This window comes from Taeniopygia guttata, chromosome 2, assembly GCF_048771995.1.
Source record: "Taeniopygia guttata chromosome 2, bTaeGut7.mat, whole genome shotgun sequence".
NCBI lineage: Eukaryota > Metazoa > Chordata > Aves > Passeriformes > Estrildidae > Taeniopygia > Taeniopygia guttata.
Window position 1 is genome coordinate 103,090,366 of NC_133026.1, and position 24,320 is coordinate 103,114,685.

The following is a 24,320-nucleotide window of genomic DNA, read 5'->3' on the forward strand; positions in this document are numbered from 1 at the left end:
ATACTCATAACAAGATGCTTTGCAGTAGAACCTAGATATAAAGCTTTTCGCTTTATAGTGTATAGTATTCCAGTATATGAACACTCTATCATTTGCAATTGCATGTAAATTAAATTTCAGGAGTTCTTTAAAGTGTATTTCATTTATGGTAGTTTTGTGTGATGAAGTACTGAGTTACCAAAAACATTGTCCTTTAAAGCACATTATTAACAGTTTTAAAATTCTACCTACTTCATATGATGGAGAATACTTACTCTATACTATTTCTTTAAGCCATCAAATATTAAAAGCAGAAATTAAGTTCATTTCATAATATTCGTGTTGGTCTCAGGAGCAATTCCATTGAGATCTGTAAAGTTATATCAATCAGGGCTTTGCTGGAAATAGTAGCATGCAACAAAAAAGGGAATTAAGCTCATACTTCCTCTTCCTCCTTTTCTTTTAGTACTTTCTCTTCCACTCCCTCCCTCACTTCAATTTTTCTGTATCAATGAATGCTTCTTAATACAGCAAAATTGAAGTGAAATGAAAATATTCTTGAGGATATTTTCCTTGATTTTGACTTCTTCACTCTCTATATATAAAGAAAAGTCTTAATTCCGTTCTTTTTTATTGTGTCTCATGTCAGCCATGTGTGAAGTTCAGACAAAGCTAGTATAAAATAACAGCGTCCGGTGCTTTGGTATTCCCTCTGAGCTCCCAAGAGTGAAACATGCACTGTATAAATGCCTAATGTGCTGATGAAGTCAAACATCCTTCAGGAGTAAGATGTTCATTTACCATTTTGTGTATCTCAGCACAGTCATTTGTGATGAGCTTCTGTAAAGCATGAACATAGTGAAGAGAAATCATCTTCAAATCAGCATTTCTTGAAAACATGGATGTGAAGTTCATGCACAAGCGTTTTAGCTGGCATCTAATATAAGGGTACCACCACCATATCCCTCACAGTGTCAAAGCTCCGGAGTGAATCCTGAGTGGTTTCATCAAACTGGTAAAAGATCAGTCACAAACTGTGGAAGTAAACAAGTCACAGTTAAATTCTGTAGCATTGCAAAGCTGACTTTTGCTAGTCTAGCTTATAAGCATGGTTTTTTTTATTTTTTCCTGTTTGGCCATCCAACATCAGATTATTATTCATAATAACTCATTTCATCAAATAATTTTTTCAGTTATTTTTGCCTCTTCCTGACTTAAAAGCTATTCTGAAAGCCTTTTCTGAAATGTTTAAGGCATGTTCACTGTTTAGAAAATATTATTTCACTGAATAGTTTTTAGTCTGCTTGCAGGGGTTCATTAGTTTGTATGCAGTAATTAAGTTTTGTTTCAATTTAACTTGTTTATTAATAGAATCCTTTTCTGATTCTTTATTGGATAAACATAGTTCCTACAATCAAATTCTTATGTGCCATTTGCATGCATAAGTAAACATACCAAAAAGAAGTTCAAGATAAACTTCTCAGAATTTTTCTCTAATCTTTAAATCCAGATATGTGCAGACCATTGGTTCCATTTATTGGAAAATGCGCCAAAAAAAAAAAAAAAGGTATGAGCACAGTAGAAGCAAATTCCCCGTGCATAAATAATAGCAGAAAAGTCTGAGATATTAATTTTTACTTTTTTATGTTTACAGTCAGAATCATGCCCAAAAATGACATTTACTGTTATAGGGGTTCTTTGAAACTTTTAAATTATTGCTCTTGTAAATTAATAGATTAAATGATCTGGTGGTTTGGTGTTTTGGGTGGAACTGAATGACGGCTCAAAGCAGAAGAGGAAAAGTTGTATCCCCTGTTCAAGGGCAGAATTGTGTCCCAGAGGGGATGCAGCCGCTATCATGTGCTGTGCCTGGGGAAGAACATTTTGCCCACAGACTTTCTCTTCCTTTTGCTGTCACATTTTACTCTATGACATACTTGATAAGGAGCTTTCTGAAAGTACCAGTAATTTTTTTCAGACATTCTTCGTAAATTAAGATTTATTTCCCTGTTTGCCATAGCACAAAATAATTTTATGGTATTCTGTGAAAAATAGTCCTCCTTAAAAATGGTTGCTAAAATCACTTGAGAAAATATATGTGGTAAATGTTTCCCTCTGAAAAGAAGATTTTAAGGTTTCTTATTATTTTTTTATGCCAGTAGAGGTGAAATGAGACAAGTTGATTTGAGTAAGCAGCTTAAGAGTTCTGCCAAATCTAACTGTATTTCACAGCATTGCTATAAAGCTGGAAAGCATTTCTATTTCTTCTACTGTGTAATAACAAATATTGATCAGTTACTGTAGCCATCAAAGACAAGGCAATCAACATGTTGCATTTATATACCACAGACAATGTGAGGATTTGTTACAGTTTTTAGTTGCTTGTGGGCTTTTTTAAACCTTAAATTCATGAAGTTCAGTACTACAGCAATGTTTTAGGAAATCAAGAATCCTGTTACTGTCTGCCTTTTAATCAGGTGTTTCATATTCAGTATCTAACTGAGCTCAAAATTACTGGTTTTTACTTTTAGATTGAGCTGAGAGGAACAGGTTGAAATGAAAAAAAATTAAGTTTTGATCTAAGCATGACTGTTTTCTACCAATGAGTTTTCTGCCCTGCTGGCTGAGCTCTTTTATCTCACACCTTCAGAGAGGGCTTTTCCTGTTTCTCCCAGGAGTCAGTCTTCTCCCATGTAGGAGTTAGCTGGTCTTGCATATGAGCAGAATGTTCTTGGCATTGTGTGCCTCTCCTCTTTTCCTGCTGCCTCACTGGAGAAACCTGGCTTGGGCACACAGGGCTTGGAATATATCCATGACCAAGCAGGGTGATCTTAGTGGTGACATTTGTTGCTGCAGCTAAAGCTCCATAATACCAAAATGACCATGAAGTGAATTTTCCAGGATGTTCTTACTCATAGTTGTGATGTGGGAGAGTTTCTCTGAGGCTTTGCGGGTTCTTTCTGGTGAGCTAGTGAGTGTTAACCAGTGGGCTAGTGTGGTGTCTAATATGGCCTGGATTGTCATTCTGTGAAAAGCAGTGTCTGTACAACTCTTACCCTTAGTCTTCACAGAGCTTCTGTAGCATTTCCATGGAGTTTTCTCCACTAAGACACTTTTTCATTAGTTTCTGGGCTGACAACAGATGATCAGGGAAGGCACCATTCAAACAGAGTTATGAACTGAAAGCCAAGATAGGAGACCATCTGCAAGCCTAGAGATTCTTGTGCTTTTATGTTTTTGTAGCATCCACTTTCGCTTGGACTTAAAATATTATACTGTACTTGGAAGAATATTTTCTCAAAGAAATCATCACTATTTCTGCTAAATGAGGTCAGGGTTTGTAAGTCTGAAGCTGTAGACAGAGTCTTGTAAAAATATGTTTCATTAAATTGAGTGATTTTCCATGAAGCAAAAAATATTTAACATAATGTTTCACTTGATCTCTAAATAGCAAGGAATAAAAAGCTTAGAGACAGTTTAAATCATGAGATTTACTGGTCAAGACCAGCAAAGTCATGTAATTATGCAATCACACTGTCACTGCCACCACAGAAGTCAAAGTATGGATTCTCAGCTGTCTTGACTAATGTCAGTTCCCTGGCTTTACAGTGAATATTGTTCTTTCGATGCACCTGTAGAAAAGCTTTAGAGAGCATGAAAATCTGTAGCTCAGGCAAAAATTTAACTGTGATACCTGTCCCACTGCCATGCTTCAGAATTGCAAAACACTTTAAAAACTGGTAGAAAATGAGTTAATAACCTGTGCAGATGGGATTTCTGTAATGTTGGTGCAAGCCCTGATCAGAAGCTTCCATTAGATCCCTGTCAGTCACTAGTAGCTATAGTGGCTCCTAGACTCAATCATGCTGGTGGCCTTGCAATGAGGATCAAGAGCTTGTTTTAGTACAAAAATGTCCATTTTCATTATGTGACTACATTGAAGACCATGAATTTATTTGCTTTTGCCAGGAAAAAAATTAATTTTTAGCTTTTATCTGCTGATCACCTCATTCCTACAAGAGAAATAAACCTTTGACATCCATAACTGACCAGCCTGCAGGAATCTAGACACATACCTGATATCTCTGTATCTGTATTAGTCATTTAATGGTGTATGTTTTATGCCACTGTGATAGCCCCTCTATTTTTATCAGATGCCAGTGGTGTAGGAATGTTTGACCTGTTCCTCATACCTGCTACCTTTTGTTATCCAGAGATAGTAGAAGACACCCATATTATATTGATTATTTGCAAATTGATAGAAAATAGTGACTGTAATCCTTTCATTTTAAAAAATCTTCTGAAGAAAGCAAACAAAATAGAGTTGCAAACTTAGATGCAACAATAAGGTACCTAAAAGAACGTAGCCCAGGTAAGTACCTGATTCCCAATTTTGGTGTATCTTCCTTTTCATTCCCTTTTGCTCTTTCCCCAGACAAAGCATTCTGGAAATGCATTGCAAATTCTGCTTAAACAAAATACTAAGGTCATAAAGCTTAGCATCCTCCAGACTGAGGAGGTTAAAATGCAACATCTAAATTTGGGTATGGGGTATATGCTTCAACACTGCCTATATGACATTTATATTTACTTGCACATTATACAGACTTAATATCCTATTTGTTTTCTTTCTGGGAGAAGAAAATGTCCACTGGCAGTTCTGAATTCACAACAGGCTCTCCAACTGCACCTTGTCGAGTCAGACTCTCTCCTACACCACAGGAAAGTAATGAGTAGTCTAATTGCACTGTATATTATTACTGAAGCAGATCAGAATTTTTTTAAAGTTGACTGTGACTTTGTGTGCAAATCAGGAGAGTGTAAGAGCAGACAGTCACAGTTTAGTACTTATTTTTGTAGAGCCAAGATCTTTGCATGCAATCCTGCGTATTGCCAGTCACACTCCTGAGAGGATTGAAAAAATTGGTCTCTTTGTGTCAAAATTTTGCTGACTATGAATATTAGAATCTTGCAGACTTTGTAGTGTATTTACATATGACTCAGAGGTTAATTATGTGTTTGGTTACCTTAGTGACTACAGATTTCGTGACACTCCTAGTGGCGAATCAACTTGCTTTTAGCCACAGACATGAAGAAAGTAAAACCAAGCCCAAAACTTTTAGGCACATACTCTTCTGGTGCTGACCACCACAGTTGTTCACCAAAAGCACATGGATGGAAACAGCAGTCAAATTTAAATTTGATACCTGATACCACAAATATATGCAAACTAAAACTTGTTGGATGCAGACAGAAAAAAAACCCCACCAGTTTTTATGATGCCATTGGTGGGATGTCTCTCTTGTTTTTTTTTCTGATAGGCGTACCATTCACAAGGGCCTTCTCAAGATCAGCTAAAGCTTAATTATGTTTTTTTTTTCCCCAGTTTCTTCCACTTATTGATCTCCCCATGCACTTGGAATGAGTTGACTGGCCAATATATTTCTCTTTATGACTCCCTGTCCACTGTTCAAGATTAAATTATATTGTAAATATCACTTGTCTGGTGTGATTGCTGACACAGAAGCAAAAATTAGATGTTCTTTTGAGAGTTTTACCCAAGGCACTGAATTGTTCATATTACATGCCAAAATGTATTAGGGAGATAATTTGAGACCTCATTTTCTTTTGAACACCTTTAATAAAATATGTGGACAGATGAATTTTAGAATATATATCCTTTTATTGATGTCTAGATTTTCATTAATGTGATGCAATGTAACAAAAAAGCACCACATAATGGCTGCAAAATATCAAGACCTTTGCAATAATGCAATGTTCTGCATGAAGAGCATGTGGAAGTTTCTACCATAATCATATTTTCCATCTGTTTGTAAATTTTGAGAACTGGGAAAGGAATTTCACCGAGAACATTCCATAGTGTGGGATTAAATAAATAAGCAAATTCTGGAACCTTGGGAGTTTAGTATGGAAATCAGAACCTATCTTTGTTTACCACAGAGCATAAAATGAGAGTACAACTATAAATAGTACTGCTAAGAAGCATCATTGGTTCAATTTGTGCATATGATTAAATGCCCTCCTCACTCAGAGTTGAACATACATGTGAATGCATTATGTGTTTGCACATAATGTCTTCCACCTCTGTCCCAATGCTTCAGTTTCTGGACCTGGCAGACACCTGAAGATTTGGAAGTGTCATCTGACTCTTTGAATGGTATCTTAGAAGAACCACACTCACCAAACAATAATAAAAAAATCAACGTCCCTCACTCCTTGGTCTCTGAGCAGACAAAGATATTAGACCCACGGTGCTGTGGCCCTTATTATGCCTAATTAGGGTGTCTGTTGGTGACTTCTCTGTTGGAAAAAGAAGACTTCCCCATGGTTGATAAGGATTGGGTTAGCGACCATGGAGTAAAACTTTACACATCCAGAAAGTCTGTGGACCCTGATGGAATGTGATGCACCCAAGAGTGTTGAGGGAACTGGTGGACATCATTGCTAGACTACTCTCAATCATCTTAAAAGGTCATGGCAGTCAGTAGAGGTATCTGAGGACTAGAGGAAAGCAAAGGTTATCCCTGCCTTCAAAAAGGGGCAAGAAGGAGCACCAAGGCAACCAAAAGTCCATCAGCCTGTGGGGTATTGACCCTGGCAGGATGTCAGGTGCCCACCAAAGTCGTTCTATCACTCCCCTCCACGACTGGACTAGGGAGAGAAAAACAAAAGTCTCATGAGTTGAGATAAGGACAGGGAGAGATCACAAACCAATTACCACCATGGGTAACAGTGAAAGCAGATTCAGCTTGGGGAAGCTAATTGAATTTATTACCGGTCAAAATCAGAACAGGATAATGAAGAGTAAAACACCATCCTCCCACCCCTCCCTCCTTCCTGAGCTCTACCTCTTCCACCTGTAAGTGGAACAGGGAGACAAGGAGTGCTGCTGCTCAAGAAGAGGAGTCCTTCCTCTGACCCAGCATATTCTGCATTCTGCAGTCTTGTTGGATGAGGCTGGAGGGGCTCAAGGGCATATCAGTAAATCTTTTCTAAGACAGAAGGTTGAATATATATCTAAGGGAAAGAATATGTTTCTCAAAGATGTGTTTTATGAGTAAATTTGGAACACATGAATAGACAATACAGTTAAATGAAATTTGTAAAAAAATAAGGTGATTTCTACATTCAGGTTTTGTTATTTTGCATTTATTTTCATTTTAATTACATAGGATTTAAATAGGCATTTTTGTAGCCCCTAGGTTATTCCAGGAAATTGTTATGCATTAGGGACACCACATTAGGGACAAGGATGAATATATTTGTATTGTTCTTACCAAGGGCATCCTCAAGAAAACAAAAGCAAATGTAACATGAATGTTGAAAGTATTAAGTGTTCTTACAATGCTGTATCTCTTTAACATCTCCTTTATTCCTATGCCACCAAGTAGGTTTGTTCTGCTGTCTATAGAACTGCTATTTGTACTGTTTATTAATGTGCTCATCAATTGTCTTGCCCTATTTCATGAACAATTAAATGTTCTTGTTTTGACCAAAATATACCAATAAAATAACATCCTTAATTGGCTTCCTCTCACTACTCATGGTATGAACAGACAGACCTGTCTCCAGCTGCTAATTGCCCTAAACATGGAGGTATAGGTTCAGGCAACACAATTATGGAATATGATGCATATTCTTAGAAAAATCCTGATGAAATCAGAGACAGAAATTTTTTCTAGGCATATATTAACATATTAAAACAGGATCGAGGTGTGAGAGTGGTTTAGGTTTTGTGTTTGGATTGATTTTGTGCAGAAGAATTGTCCACTAAATATTTAAGAAAAGCAACACTTCTTTCTTCAATACTTATTCTTTCCTTCCTGGAAGGTGTTCTATGGTACATGATTGGGTTTTTTCCTAATTCATTGCTCTTTCAATGCTCTGGCAGCAGTAATACAGTTAAGGTAAAATGAAGCTATATTCTAGTAAATGCTTATGTGGGAATTTTAAATCACAATTTTCATGACAAAATAAATGTTTCAGTGCTGTTTCACCAGAAAAAGAAAAAATCCTCTCTTAATGCATCCAGCAGTTTAGGAGCTGGGAATAAATTACCACCACTCCTTTTTGTTACACAGGTTGGTTTCTCCCTTTTGGTTTTGGCTTGATTTTTCTATCACTCTCTGTTTGTTTCTTCTTTTTTTCCACCTCTTTTAAATCTGATTTTTCATAACTCTATGATCTTTTGTTTTCACAAGCATTTTCTCTGTTACTCTCCTTATCTGTTCATCTGATTCCTTTTGGGTAGATCCTATCTTCTGCTTTTTATCTCCAGTACTTCCTCATAAAAGATCTACTGACAGCTGAGACTCAAAATACATGTATTTTCTCTCCTAAACATTTCCATCCTACTTGCCATCCAAGCTCATATAGCAGTGCTTAGCCAATCTTCCTCCACAATTTTTTTGAAAGCCTGTCGTTTTCTCTCTATACAGACAAATGTCACTTATCATAAGCTTTTTCACTTTTTACCACTTTTTGCACATCCTCCTTAGCATCCGTATTGCCTGTCCATCCAAAACACAGCTGGTAACATGGCTATTCTCATAGGTCAAAACATAGCTCCATGTTTTAAGCTTGTTTTTAGTTTCAAGGTTTTCCACAATATTCTGTCACAGTCTATAAACCAGATCAAGTGTTTCCTGATCCCAGCCATTTTCTGTATCAGTATTTTAAAGCTGCATTTTCTCGATAATTCCATTACATCCCCTGTGCCTGTCATGACTTTACTATGCTGTGAATTGTTGGTCCTTTTGGTTCTTTACCTACATATACTCTTTTTTCCACAGTATATGAAAATTTCATAGCCATTCAGATAGGGAAAAAATGAAAATAAATCACTATTTTAGGGTATGTCCCAGTTAGTTGTACTCTTTCACATCTTTTGTCTATCTTTGAGGAGAGGTTTAATATTTTTTTTATCTTATATAGCACACTAGTCTATTTTTAGCCTTAAGAGAATTTATCCATCATCCTAAGGACTGTTGCATGATTGCAAATGGATTTATGGATTTAAGTTTAAAAAAACTGGCTGAATTTTTGTTTTCATAAACCTTGATATGTAAAAGATATTCATAGATAGCAAAGATTAGAGTATTTTTTATTTGGTCTCTATATCATTTAGAAGTACTCTGCTTGATGGGATATCTTTGTTCAAGTCACATTTTCTATTACCTAACTAATTAATCTGCTACTACATCCCTTTGGATGTTCCTCAATTACACAGACTAATAGATCATATTTTAAAACTATGGTAGGGATGTAAAATTCTTTTTAGATGTGCTAAGGATTGTCACTACAATGTAATTGACAAGTACAGCTCCCTGAATATATTATTTTCATGCTTTTAAAGGTGCCTTTAGCCATTTTCCTCTTTAGGTAAATCAGCTGACTAGCTTATCCATTTGGAATATTTCAAGAGCCTTTTGTGGTGTTTTGAAAACTTTTTTTTAAATTCAAGGTCTCCTGAAAAGGAACATTTTCTGCATTGCAGGGATCCAGTGGGGGGGAATAAAATGTGGGATGTCCAGATTAGCTTTGAAGCATACTGAAAAAAACTCCTGTTTGGCTTGCTGCAGATTCAGAAGAAAATATAAAATAAGTTCAGATGAAGTGCAGAGCATGCTTTTCCAGACTGGCATTAACTTAATGCTATTTTAGAAAACTTCATTATTACCAATTTGCCAGTGGGTACAATGTCCACAACCTGTTAAAACATGAACTTTAGCTGAGAGAGTGCTGGAGGAGCACAGTGGAAACCTGCTTGCTGGGTATGTTTATCCTTACTCCAAGAAAGATCTCAAGAGTTACATTTCCAAAAGTATTTATGTGATTAGCTGTGCCAGAAAGGAGTAAAGTAGCTGAGTGACACCCATTAAAGTGTAGTATAAGAAAACATCCTCTAAGGAGTTCTCTGCCCTTCAGCTTCTCAGATGGCACCATGAGACTGCTTTCCCACACCTGAAACCTCATAATATACACATTAGTAGCTCATAGGTTGCATCCAGACTTTTGCTAGCATTGAGGGCTGAAATGAGGCATCTGGCTCAAACAGAGTGGTTATTATATCACTTGGGATGAAGATTTCCACTTTCAATTTGTTGTGATCCATATTCTACAGCATTGTGAGTCACTTCAGGGACAAATAACTGCAATCAAGAATTAAGTGTTATTGTTATTAACTGTCGTTGTGTGCAAGGTTTGGCTATCCCAGTTCTTTTAATGGTAGGAGTATGTAGGGATATATAAACACTGCTTAGAATAATGAAAAATTATTGAGAAATAAATCAAGCTGTGCATTAGCAGAATAAAATAGGGTGTTTTAGTGAGTAGGAGCCAGAAAATAGTAAATACAAACCTCACAGATATATAGGATGTTAAATAGTTGGTTTGGCTTGGTTCTGACAGTTAATGTAATTTATTGTTATTTTACTCTTAATTTGAAAAGAACTTACAGAAATAATGTTTTGCTGTTGCCTTGAGATGATTACAATCCAGGTAGATGACATGGAGATTGAGTAAAAAAATTCATTGAAGTTAGAGAAAGGTTTCCCATTAATTGCACCAGGCTTTGTGTTTGGCCCAAAGAAGCCCAGAAAGTGTTCCATTAAAGAAAAGATCTTTTTCAAGTCCATTTGGCCTTGAAAATATGCAGGTGGGCACTTAAGGCATCCTGGGATGTCCCTGTCCATGAATGTTTTCAGGACTGAGTTTTTAGCGTAGAGGTGACAATATCTATCTTGCTTTTCATATTGGAAACATTGTTTTCATCTGTTTGCAGCTAATGGCACATGATAATTTTTCTTGTGTACTGCTTAGGTATCTTTATGACCATGTTGGACGTGGAAAAGATTAAATTATAAAAAGAGTCTGAGAGTTTTTATTTCAGTTACTTTTGCGATAAGAAACAAAGAATGTTAATTGTACACACTGTGTTTATTCTCTCAGCTTGAATATCTTACATCTTCTGTTGTATTTCTTATCTTTTAGGCCTTTCTCTGAGTTCTGCCTGTCTCACAGCCATACGTATTAGATGACTTTGGGACTCGTTTTCCATCAGCGATGAAGGGATTATCTGGCAGCCGCAGTCACCATCACGGGGTTGGCTGTGACCCTGCATGTGACAGCCTGCCACACCACCAGGACAGGAAGCCATATTTGTTAAACCCAGTGGACCCCCACCCCGCAGACCACCCTTACTACACTCAGAGGAACTCTTTCCAGGCCGAGTGCATGGTGCCCTACAATGATCAGATTGCCAGCAGCACATTTCCCCGGAGGCATTACAGTTCCCACCACGAACTCAAGGACGAGTGCGCTCTGGTTCCCCACGGAACTGCCAACAAGACCAACCGCATTCCTGCCAACCTTTTGGACCAGTTTGAGCGGCAGCTGCCCCTGAATCGGGATGGCTACCACACCCTGCAGTACAAGCGAACTGCCATGGAGCACCGCAGTGACAGCCCGGGCAGGATCCGGCACCTGGTTCATTCTGTCCAAAAGCTCTTCACCAAGTCCCACTCGCTGGAAGGACCTTCCAAGGGGAGCGTCAATGGGGGGAAAGCAAGCCCAGAGGAGTCACAGACGATGAGGTATGGAAAGCGCAGCAAGAGTAAGGAAAGGCGATCAGAAGGTAAGCCCAGATCCAATGCATCAGGATGGTGGAGTTCAGATGACAACTTGGACAATGATGTTTGCATTTATCATGGTCCCAGTGGGGTCATGACCATGGGAAGATGCCCTGATCGCTCTTCTTCCCAATACTTTATGGAAGCCTATAACACTATTAGCGAGCATACTGTGAAGTCCTCCAGAAGCAATAATGATGTCAAATGCTCTACCTGTGCAAACCTGCCTGTGAATTTGGACTCCCAGTTAATGAAGAAAAGCTCTTGGTCCTCTACATTAACCGTGAGCAGAGCCCGTGAAGTTTACCAGAAAGCATCAGTTAACATGGACCAGACAGTGGTGAAGGCAGAGACGTGCCAGCAGGAACGGTCATGTCAGTACCTCCAGGTACAGTGTGGAGAGCTGGTTGCTGTTAACTGTGCTCTGCCTTGTCTCAGGTGTTTGTGGGGGATGGAGGTTTGCTCTGATGTCTCAACTTTCCCCAGAGGTCACTGATCACCAAACAAGGGGTTCTACTACTAAAATTAAAAATATATCCGCTTTTTTTTTTTTTTTTTTGGTCCAGAATTCAGTATTTCAAAGTAACGGTTCATGTTAGAACAGGATTTTTTTTTTCATGTGGGAAAAATAAGACCTTTCTGTGTACCTTTTGAATTTATAAGGCTGTCACAGTAGGGGTATGGGGAATTTGATGTTTTAGTGCTTTCATTTAGCATTGCAATGTCAATTAACTGAATGTTACCAGGATACAAATTCTTTGATTTCTGTAATTTCAATTTTGCCTTCATTTAGTGCTCATTTTTTAAGAAAGCTTTTGAGACCCTTTTGAGAAACTATGGGGTACCTTAATACTTTCTTCAGCAGGAAAGCAACCTACTTTTCTTTTTTCCATAGAATATAAATTCTATTAAAATAGTTATTGTAATGTGTCCAGATTTGCTTATCAGGCTATTCCTCTTTTTTATGGCTCTGAGTCAAAAATAAAAAATCAAAAGGTTGAAATTATTGCTTGTTCTGATTATACATTTTAGGAGTACATCACCTACTCCCTCACAAGCTGTTTGCAGTTAATACAGCGTCACTATTTTTCACCAGTATTGTATCTTTAAATGTCAAGAATCAGATGTCTCCTCTTGGAGCTATCATACTGCCGGTGAATGTTTGTGGCAGGAACATGGATCAGAAAATATTAAAACTGTTTCATTCTTAGGAGAGCTGTGGATAGCTTTTATGCACTTTAAAAGAAGCACTTATGGCACATCTAAGTGTGTGTGTAAGATGGAACAACGTTGCACAGAGAAGAGAGAAGACCATGAGGAAAAAAGAGGTTTGCTAAGCTAATTCGGTTTCATTTTAATGTAGTGGGACTCTTTTCTATTTGTATAGAACTGTAGCAAGTTCTATTATATGGGTGCTTTAATGAGACAGTCGGCTTCCACATTCTGTTGTTTAAGTCAGAATGCAGAGAAAGCGTAGGACTGAGGCATCAGCATTTAAAAATTGATCTTAAAAGGTTTTATGGAATGTCATGCAAAATAATTTTGATTGCCAGTCTCTGGGATGCTAATTTTTAAATGTAAAGGAAGGGATATGTATATTTTCTATCATTTCGGAGAGTGGGGTGGGGGAAGAGGGGGCAATACAAATGCTCAGTGTGTTTACAGCTCTGTGTATGGGCTGGGGAGGGAGAGGGGTTTCAAAATAGCCTCAGGTTGCAACCTTTTGAGGTTTTGTATTTTTTTTTTTTATTAAGTATCTTTCATGTGAATTTTGTGAGTAAGAAGAAATCATAACTTTAGGCTTGATTGTTGTGGTCACTTTGAACCCTGAGATTTTTTTTTTTGGTATTTTTGTTTACTTCTTCAGCCTTCTTTTGGGTATAGATAAAATAGCTGAAAATTCAGTATGTGACCAGATGGCTAGAAAAGAGTGAAAAACTGTGCCAGCATCAGCTTTAAACGAACACCTCCATAGGGACCTTTAGATAATGTTTAACTGACAGGAATAGACTCCTCAAGTGGAATTAAAGGACATTATCCGTGTCTGTATGAAAATATGTCCAACAATTGTCAAGGGCAAGAATAACTAAATTCTCACTTAGAATAACTACATTCTCACTGTGTTTCTCATTCTCACTGGTAGTTCTATTTCACTTTTCACTTAATTTTGTTTTATTCCTTCTAATTGCATGCTGTTGTAAAATCCAGGGAAATATAATTGGTTTGAAACTGTATTTTGAATTTTTTTTTTTTGAAAGGAGAATCTTAACCAGGCATCAGTTAACATTGGAAGTAATATTTAAACAGAGTACAGTAGATTTGAGGAAGCAGGTCAGGATTATTCTTCTCTTTTGGCAGCTTGAAGGGATGACAAATGCATGTAGGTATTTAAAAAGTCAGTCTATTTTGATTGCATCCTATTGCTTTTCTCTTCACTATATCACTTATCTTTTTACACTGCAAGCCCTTTGGGTCTTGGACTTTGTTCCCTTTTGTGTTTCCACAATGTGAAGCACAATGGGACATAGGACCAAACTGAGGCCTTTTGTCTGTCCTGCAGCATAAATATATATTAAGAGAAGCAGAGTTCTACTCTGGTAGTGAGTTGTAGAGTTACTGTGTGCATCTGCTAGTTTCCAGGTGCACTTCTCATTATTGCACCAAAAGGCTGGTGTCCTGTGTTAGAACAATTAGAAAAGCACAAAATGAGATGAAAGCTGCAAATTCACAACAACACTGGACAACCCTGATAATTTTTCATTGTTATGATGCTTCTTTGTTGCTTTCTATAACTCACAAAATATTAAATAGATGTTTTTATCAACTTGCTTGTTATTTAAATTGTTGTCTATGGTCCAGGATGTAAATTCTGATAATATAAAGAGCAGCTACTTGTTCATGCAATCTCTTCTTGTCACAGTATCTGAATTCAATGAAGGAGTAACTTTTTTTCAACAAAGGGTACTCAGGATAATTTTTTTTATCATGATAGATCTGAGTAAATCATAGATAACAGGAGACATTGACTTCCCATTTGTTTGTAAAGGCTTTTATCACAAAAGTATCTGCATGAATTCTCAGTGTAAAGACATAGAAATAGCAATTATTTCACTTGCTGTGATATTTTCCACTTAACTGTTCAGTGGAAGGTGTTGGCAGTAATTAGTATTACAGATGGGCTTATTTCTCATAATTTGGAATTTGGATCAAGTGCAGAGTCCTCTGCATTGTACTGTCTTTCTTTACCCCACCAGGCTCCACTTTCACCCCTGGTGCTGAGGCACAGTGTGCATCCTTGGAGTTCTAGGGGAGGCTTGGGTCTACACTGTGCATCTTCAGAAACAGATATTGTCCTAGAATAGTCTAAAGACTGTCAAGCAAATCTTTTCCTCTTACCCACATTTTGGGAATGGAATTGCATTTTTATCTTCTATTTCTCTTTTCAAGAGTGAGCAGCTGGATAGTAGAAAGATAAGGTTCTTTTTATGAGTTGATTTTTATTTCAGGAAAGTGCTATTTGATACAGCTTTACAGTTGGACTACAGTGAAGGATGCTGAGAAGGAATTGTTCATGTTTTATCAAAATGCTTCCTCAAGATGGTTTCCCTGCCTTGAAATAAAAAATTTTAAAGAATTGGACAGCCTCTACTTCTCTGCTAGCTTCTGCTCTGGAAAAAAAAAATTAAATTAACCTAAGACAGCATATAAGCAGCAGTCCTTTGCTGCAAACAATAGGGTCTAAATACACGTGGAGATACTTTTGACACTCTTGTTTTCTATGAATTCATGATTTTTTGGAGCTAATAGTGTATCAAATACACTGAAGAGTTTGTCTCTGATTATAGTTTTGCCATTTAATCTTCCCTGTAATTACCACTCCTGTTATCCTTGTCCATTCGTTAAGAGACTGAGAAAAATACGAAGAATGACGCTTTTCAGATTAATTTAATTTTCTTTTCTTATGTGGGTCAGTCATAAGTTTTATTTTCATTGCAACTGATGAGATTCATATCAGTTGTGTCAGACACTTGAGGCTAAGGATGGAAATTTTACTTCTGAAACTGAAGCGCAGAAGGTGGGGGCAACAGTGCAGTCATTCAAGTTCTACATTTGCTTTGCTTGTCCTTTGGTGGGATACTGTGAAAAATACTATTAAAAAATACAAACCAAGTTTCTGGGTGTAATAAGAATTTTCTGATGACAAAGCGTTCTGGTTAGTAGTGCACTCAGTTTCCTCTGTGAAGGTTGCCTGCATTGATATACAATGTGTAGTGCTGAGAAACTCATTATCCAAATGACTTGTTTTCTAGTCTCAGGACAAGGCACAGTTTCTTAGGAACGACAGCTGAATTTCAGTTCCATCCAGCCAGCCTCTTTTTGTTGCCTGTGTCCATGGATGACCAAATAGACCTAAGGGTCAGGGTGCTAATAAGGATCAATAAGTGTAAAGTGATTTGTTAGCATGGTACCTTACATTTCAAAGAGTTTATCCTTATGGCACAGCAATTTATGTTAGATATGTTATACTAAGTTCATCTAAGTGAGTTTTTTTGCATTTTCAGTTTGTGTTTTCCTCATTTATGGTGTTTGCATTTCAGATGCAACTACCATATTCAAATTAATCTTCCAGTATTTATATATATATATATATATATATATATATATATATATATATATATAAATTTTAACATCCATTAGTATAAATCTTCTATTTTTCATGTATCTGATGGCTTTTTTGGCTCATATTCCATTATAAATTGAAAATTAATGAAGCACATGCTATTTCTCTTTCATTTTTCCAGTCAGAACTACAAAGTATATGAAGTATAAGTTTCCAGGTTTTTTTTATGAGCTCATGAGATAATTCTTAGTAAAACTAGTGAAATAATTTGGACAAATGTGAAATAAAGTGTCAAATGTTTTAATGTATTCTAGGTCAGCTTCCAGGTAATGCAATAATCATGAAAACATTTGGAAATTCTTAAATATTCTTGAATTTTAAAATGAACTAGTATGTAAGCATATAAACACTGAAAAAAATACTTTCAGAAAGCTAATTTATTTTGGTTTTAAAATTGTAAGGTGGGTAATATGAATAATGCTTATAGATAGGGAATTTGTGGAAAATATAGATTAGGCACAAAACTGCTTATTTAGAAAATGTATATTACTAACAGATAATTCCATTAAACTGGTATCTTGGTTATTTAGCTTACCCGCAAGCCACCCAAGATGTGGTTACTATACTGAGAGAAATATGTTGGAGAGTACGCCAATATACTCATCTTCCTCATCTTTGCAGTCCTTTAATTTAGCTAAAAAACAACACAAATAGAAAAAAAAAACAAAATTGTCAGCTATGTTGGTGATCATAATCTTGCCACTTATTTCACCTTAACAACTGGTGTGTCCTTATTTGCTTAATTGAATGCTGTGCTGACCTTTGGTGTCTTGAGTAATGGAGGCCTCCTAAGTACAAAGAGAGCTCTTCAACAGCAATTTCAGCTGCAACTTTATCTGCCAATGTTCCATAATTTTATGTCCTTTAGTTTCATTGCCATCCTGTAACTTCTCAGTGTTGAATACACTGGCACTGACCTTATTTTTTCCAGGTTAATTTGAATTACTGTCTGTTCATTCTGTTAGCATCCTTACTTTCTAATAGTGCATCCATTAATGAACATAATTCTGGCAACTGGCATACCTTTTATTGGACTTAGCAACCTACTTGGGTGAAACTCATTACATATACTGTTAGGTCAGAAATGTTTACTAAAATTATGGCTGCACAGAGCAGCTGGCATTTGGTATCTATTTCAGTTCCTTCATGGATAAGGTTTGTTTCAGTCATGAATCTGATTCCTTTTTGTAGCCTTAAATATTTAGAATAGTCCAATCTTACTCTTTTCAGCATTTTCACTTTAAAAAAAAAGACCAAACCAAGAGTAAAAAAAAAATCTTCAAGACAAGTCAAGTCCAGCAAAGAAGATCATTTCAAGCCACCTCTGAGTTTGAAACCTTAACTTTTATTGTGGAAACACATGAAAATGATGGGGAAGAAAACATGTGCAATGTGCAAAGTAATAAGGAGTATTTCCCTTCATCCAGTTATTGGGTTGGGGTTTTGTGCTTGTTTCAAAAATGGAATTCACAGTACAGGTTTTGAGGGAGGAAATGCTACAGTGCCAGAAGAGTGGTTTGAGCTGGGTTATCTGTCCACAGGTTTTGTTCTGCTTTACAAATGCTCTTGTGCTGTTCTTGCACAGATGAGCTTCTGTCACTAGTGAATTAAGCAATAAGAACATCAATCTGTTGTATATTGTTTGTCCTTTCATCCTCTTACCCTGAAACTGTGCAATGAACTGTCGTCTTTGGGCTTCTGATAGGTATGTATTTCTCTCACCGAAGACTAAGCAATGTGTAGTTGCTTAGTTGGATAAGGCATTGTGACCATTCTGAAGGGCCAGGGCCCCCAAATACAGTCTCTGAATTGTGTCCAGGAGTCTTTTATGCAAATAAGTTTTTGTCTAATTTTGCTTTGCTGACATAACCCCCAGCCTGCTAAACCAGTTTGTTGGGAAATCTTTGAGGTTTTCTGGTCTGTAGCAATTCAGTTTCCAGCAGATGAGAGTCAGGACTATGACCTTGATTTCATATCCTATGGAACACTACTGTAGGACACAGGTGACCATTTGGTGACCATTTGGAGTTGCTGAGAAGACACACCATGATGTTCTGAAACCAGGACAGTTTCCTTACAGCCAAATGAAAGCTTATTTCACAGGTGTATAGCATTGCTGTAATCCAAAAGAAATCTTTGTAAAAGTGTCAGTGAAGCCTGTCCCCTGGCCACTAAAATGTGACAGAAGCCAAGAGCCAGCAGGAGATGGCAGTTTAAGGGCATCACTTAGAGCTGCTGCCTGTGAGAGCACATTAGCAAAGCACCAGAGATTACTGAGTTACAGTCAGCCAAAAGAAACAGCATAAGGGCTGCTTCTCAAAACGCTCTCCCCACATCTGTTTTCTTCCAAGGATACAGATTCAGCTACATGTTCTCCACCCACTAGCCAGTTTCCTGCTGTCTGCTTGATAGCAGACTTGTGCCTGTGTGCAGTGAAAGAAAGGTAAAATGGCATCTCATCTAACAGTATTGCTTTGGATGCCAACCAGTCACTGTATGCAGCTGTTGAAGTGACTCACCACAAAAGATATAAAGAAGAAATGAGAGAACATTTCTCTACTGCTGGTCATTGAAAGTGTCCTTTCAAGGATTGGTATTTGTGTTAGCTGTCATCCTTAATTGGGCAAGAAACCATATGTCATTATAACCAATGGCACTGAATGCTTCAAGGATACTGCGAAAGATGAGAACGAATGTCTGTCCTCTGCCACTGGAGAATATCATCCATGTATCACTGAAGCAGTTCTAGTTTGAGGCCCTGGCCAAGAGCCCTGCTCTGTGACCTTCAGTTATGTTCACCTCAGCTAATGGATGTGGTAGTTGCTGTTTGGCTTCCTTTCTGCAGAAGGTGTTTATGGGGGGCAAACTTGCGAGGCAGTGGATGGAATCATTGTATCAGGGTGCCCCTCTTTGTGGTTGGTTGGACTTTTACACATGAAGCAGAAGGAGAAAAATTTATCTGGAACCAAGACATGGTAATTTCATTTAGAAGACACACATTCCTCTTCATAAAATAGGGTATGAATCAGATTGGCAAGCCAATGGTCAAGACACCTTTTGGCGAATGAACATCATAAACTGGAGTGGTGCTTGAAGAATGTTGTCTACTGGCTGACCCTCTAAGGATTCATATGGTTTTAGAAGACTTTCCAAACTACTGTTATGTGAAGGAAGATTTCAGTTCTTCAGCCTGTTTGTTCAGGTTTGATGCAAGGGATGGGTACAGGGTAGAGGAAGTAATGCTCTATCTTGGACAGATCTTTGTTCGGGTGCTAATTCCCCCTCTTTAAAAAAATGTGGAGATAAGTCAGCTAAATTATATTAATTTATAATAGAACATGATTGCTCAAATAGTATAAGCTAAAGTAAACATTGCTGCAGATACTGAGCATATTAAATTTACCCTAAATAAAGGCAACTGTCCTAACTGCCTTTTTGAAAACACTTAAGGCTTATTAAACATATATTTTCCTTTCTGCTTTCTAAGGCTTCCCTTTTTTTGCATACTTCAGTGATTCTTAACGTATGCACACTGATAGAAAGAAATTCTACTCATCCTTATTGGTCTGATTAATTCAATATTCATGACTGCTGGGAATAGGCTCAGTAAGTGGAAGATGGCAATTGAAACTTCCTTTACAGCATGCAGAAGAGGCATAATAATGGCTGAGAAGACCAAATTGTATGGGTTTGAAAAATCTGCACTGAGCAGTCATTAGGCATTGTTCTTCAGTTGTGTGATTTCATTTCATTAAGTATTTGCATACTAATAGAAAGCTAAAGTTACAAGTCTACTGCTGTGAGTGATGGTTAGCCACTCCTTCCAGTCCTTTTGTTTACTTCTATAGTCATCCACATTGCTTTGGCAAAGCACAGGGAGAAGCTTTAATGATTTCAGCTGCAATAAACCAAAGAAAACTAGAGATCAATAATGAACTTAATTTGCTATAGAGACAGTCTGTTTGCTATTTCATCCAGCAAGGTAAGTTAATAACTATTTGGGGGGAAACTTTTTTTTAAAAATTTAAAAATAAAGGAAATTAGATATTCTAATTTAATTGTTTAGAAATTGAATTTTAAAAAAACTGTTTTCTTTATCCTTGTTCATTACAACCTGGGCTTATTTCATATACTACTACTACATGTGAGTTTATGAAGTGAATGTTTGAAAACTGTGGGGTCAGTATACCTGTTTGTTTTGTTTCTTTATTAGGGGTCCTAGGCTATCTATTAAAAAATCCAGTTCCTTTATATCAAAAAATGCATTAAATGAAGTGACAGGTCAGTACAACCTGGCTAATGACAAAGTGTGAAAACTTGCAGAACAGCATAAATTTAGTTAAAGATTGGGACAGGTAATCTATACACTAAATGATGCTAAATCCAGGTAAGATGTTGGCTAGTAGAAGTATTTCATCTTTATAGTCTGCTCTGTTTACAAAAGAATGTTATATCAACCATTTAATCAAAAGAAAGAAATTGTTGTCAGGCTTAGTGTTCATACATGTAGCAATTTATTGCCAGGGGTTTGCCGAAGTTTTAAGTTTCAGTAAGCTGGATGGCTCAGAGGCCTTTGCTGAATATTTTCTCTCTCTATTCAAGTAGTAATGTTTTTCTGTTTCACTATACCTTTTGTATAAGTGAAATACACTCTTGATTTCTAGGCTTGTAAATATTTGTACATGAGCTTAAAGATAATTTGGAGAATGAAATGTTTCCAGCATCATTATTACTTTCATAATGTGAATAATAATAGTTCTATTTTAATAAAAACAATGTTCATTGTTAGATCTGAATTTAGCTCTTCCCCCTTTTTCATGAGAGTAAAACAATCATGCAAGTGATGGTCTCTCTTGGTATTCTGATACTGGAAAAATGGTATTGCCAAGGTAATTGGATAATATGATTTTTTTTAAAGCATGAAACATCTTTATCTCAAGTATGTCAATCTTAATCCCATTAATCCTTGAAGGCAGAAGATACAGTGCATTTGCACTTGTGTGACCTTGCAAGGCATAATACTGGCCATTTAAATAAAGTAAGAGCCTGTGGGAACATTTGTGCAGACCTCTTGACTTGAAAAAATAAGAGAGCTAGAAGTTCGCAGACATTTCTCCCAGCAAGAAATCAAGCTACAGAATGTGTAGTACCATACATGTAGAAACAGAATGTATGAAATAATCTGATTTATTTTATTTTTGCTGTTTGCATTTTGGAGAGGTCTTTATATTTTACTTTTTTCTCATAACATGCAACACTTTGTTGCGACAGTGAACTGCACTGCCTGCATGAGCTGTTACAGCCACGTCTGTTACAGCCAATACTTCTTAAGGACCAAAAAAGCACTCTGAAAATCAGGTCACTGCTTTTAGTAGGTATTGCTTGAGGTACTTGACTATAGACACAGTAGTATTAAAATGTTGACATTATTTTATCTGCCTGAAATGAAAGGAAATGCTGAGCTTTAAGGGTTGTTTATCCTACTCAAGTAAGACACAGACACCTTTTCATTAAAAGTAAATTGTTAATAGCCAAGACAAAACTTCTAAAATGTTTCTTTACCCTGCAAATGCTCTTTATCAGTTATATGATGCCTACACCAAATTCCAAAATCAGGGTTTCTTGCTCTTGTGAATGTGATATAAGAAATTAGAAAAAATAAGATAAAGGGGAGCCAGACCCAAATTTTCATCTACAAAATCAGTTATATACTGAAATTTTTCTGTAAGCAAACAGACAATAAGAATAGTAAAAACAATATTTAGAAAAAACCAAACCACACCTAAATACCTGCAAAAACAAAACAAAACAAAACCACATGGCTAAACTTTAAATAAAATAACTTTTTAATAAAATTTCCATTACATTCTTGTATTGCAGCTTTGTCTGGGCAGGTAAGATAGTTTGTAGAAACACTTTGGATTCCTCAGTGAGTTCTGTGAAATTAGAAGCATATCTGGATTGGTATTTTAGTCTGTTCTCCAAATCTGGATGGTTTTTTAACCACAGCCATCCTTTTCTCTTTGGCACATACAGGGCTTACCTTTAAACCCATAATATGGAAATGGAAATTGGTGTTATTTCCTTTGGTTTTGTGCATGCAGGTGACTTCCAATACCCAAACCATACAGTGGGTTTGTGGCACTCACTGAGGCTGCTTTGTCCTGTTTTGTGTGTGAACAGCTCTGCTTTATTTCTCTGCAGCTAGTGTTTTTTTAAAAAATGGAAAAGATGCTAAAAACATAGCTGTTGTTTTTCAGTGATTGCTCCCCTCACTGTTAGGAGCAGAGCTCAAACTGGGAACTTCCAATCACATCATATAAATTGAGGGACTAGAGTAATCCACTTAAACCTCATCATGGTACACAGTTTTTGCATGTGTAAATAGAAAGTTTTGGGGTAAATCCATTGCAACCACCATTCAAAACCTGGCCTATTTCATCTAAATAATTTTGAGAAGCTTTGGGATAAAAGGTCTTGTACCTATATGTGGTGTTATTGATAACAGAACTCAGTAATTCCAAAGTAAGAGTTTCCACAGTAACTATATCTCCTCACTTGTATTGCACCTATAAACTATGGTATTAAATTTAACAGTGTATCTGTTATTTAATATAACTACAAGTGTTCAGCTTGCCTGAATTATGTGTGCTGTATGAACATTGTAACTTTATCTCCTCTGACTTTTTCTCCATTAAGACACCAACATTAACAATATACTAACATAGTTTATTTAGTGCATTAAAGAATAATTCACAGATTTATCTTAATGAGAAAAAGCAAAGATCTTCAATTAAAGCATAATTAATAAAATATTAAACAGATCAAAGTGCATATCCTCTGTGACTTTACAGATTCTCTACATATTCTGACTTCGATATCTAGTAGCTGCCTAAAAGCTGATTGGAAATACACCATTACAGGTTTTAAACTGCTGACTGAAGTCTGAGCATGGCATCAAAATATCAGCTGAACTTGATTTTAGTAAACCTGTCTTTAATTCTTTTTTGTATGAATGATTTGAAAAGTCACGGTTTTACACCAATAAGCAGAAGCTGTAGGTTCCAAAATGTGTGGGAGAGGTGGCATGACTATAGATTGCATGCTCACTATTTGATGATGTTCTAGGCCTTGAACTAATGCAAGAGTAAGACCTGAAAATCATGTTATACTCTGTCTGTCATAAGTGGCTAAGGGAAGAATGTAAACACTCTGTACTATCAAAAATCAAAACTGCTACTGAGTGTTACCTTCATTTTGAAAGGATCAGCTTTCCAGATGTGGTGTCTAGGCATAAACTTAGAAGCCACAGAATGGAAATATTGTTTCTTTTTCCTTTTTTTTTTTTTTTTTTTTTTTTTAACATGGGAAAATATTAGAGCTGTTAATTCAGTCCTGTTCTTCCAATAGATTCCATTAGTACTTGGTACTCTTAGTCTTAGTTGAAGCTTCACCCTTTCCTAGAAGAATATTTCAAGTGTTGTTATGAGCATTTATTGAGTAATATCGTATAGATGCACAATTCTGCATGTCATCATTCAGTAAGAAAACTGGACTTAGAATTATATTCCTGCCTAAAGAAACTTATATTCTTGTAGCCCAGGAAAATAAATTTCAAAATAAACAAAACAAAAAACCACACACAGAGAGCAAAAAAATCCCAAACCCACAACAACAAACTTTGCATGCTGATAGAAGAATTGTAGAGCCATTAACTGAAGGATGTTTAAAGACAACATGGAAATTTTCTTTTAAAAGGCACAAGGAAAGAATTAGTTAAATAAAACATGGAGCTTTTGAGAATGACTAAGTCCTGAGAAGGAAGACTGGGTCTTAAGAAAAAAATATTGGTAATGGTACAATCTAGAGGAGATCTCCAGGATTAAATCTTCAGTCCTTTGAGGAAAATACTGAAGGTCCAAGTGAGCTTTGAGGCTGGATTTGACCAAGGGAGAATGAGGAGCAGAACACCAGAGGAAAGAAGGACTATTTGAGCCTGGCAGCTTAAG

General features: G+C 36.7%; 1 protein-coding gene across 18 annotated transcripts in view; it reads left to right on the top strand.

The window, feature by feature from the left end:
* Positions 1 to 24,320, top strand: part of DLGAP1 (DLG associated protein 1) — a 401,209-nt gene that overhangs the window by 251,063 nt on the left and 125,826 nt on the right. For 16 of the 18 annotated variants that reach the window (XM_030266041.4, XM_030266040.4, XM_041714249.2 and 13 more), the window contains one exon: positions 10,993 to 12,018. In XM_030266041.4, coding sequence (XP_030121901.1) covers positions 11,065 to 12,018 — 954 coding nt within the window. In that variant the 5' untranslated portion in view covers positions 10,993 to 11,064. Of the gene's footprint in view, positions 1 to 10,992; positions 12,019 to 12,067; positions 12,959 to 13,017; positions 20,294 to 24,320 lie in introns of those variants that run through there. The other 2 variants (XM_030266045.4, XM_072924543.1) reach the window with 2 other exon arrangements.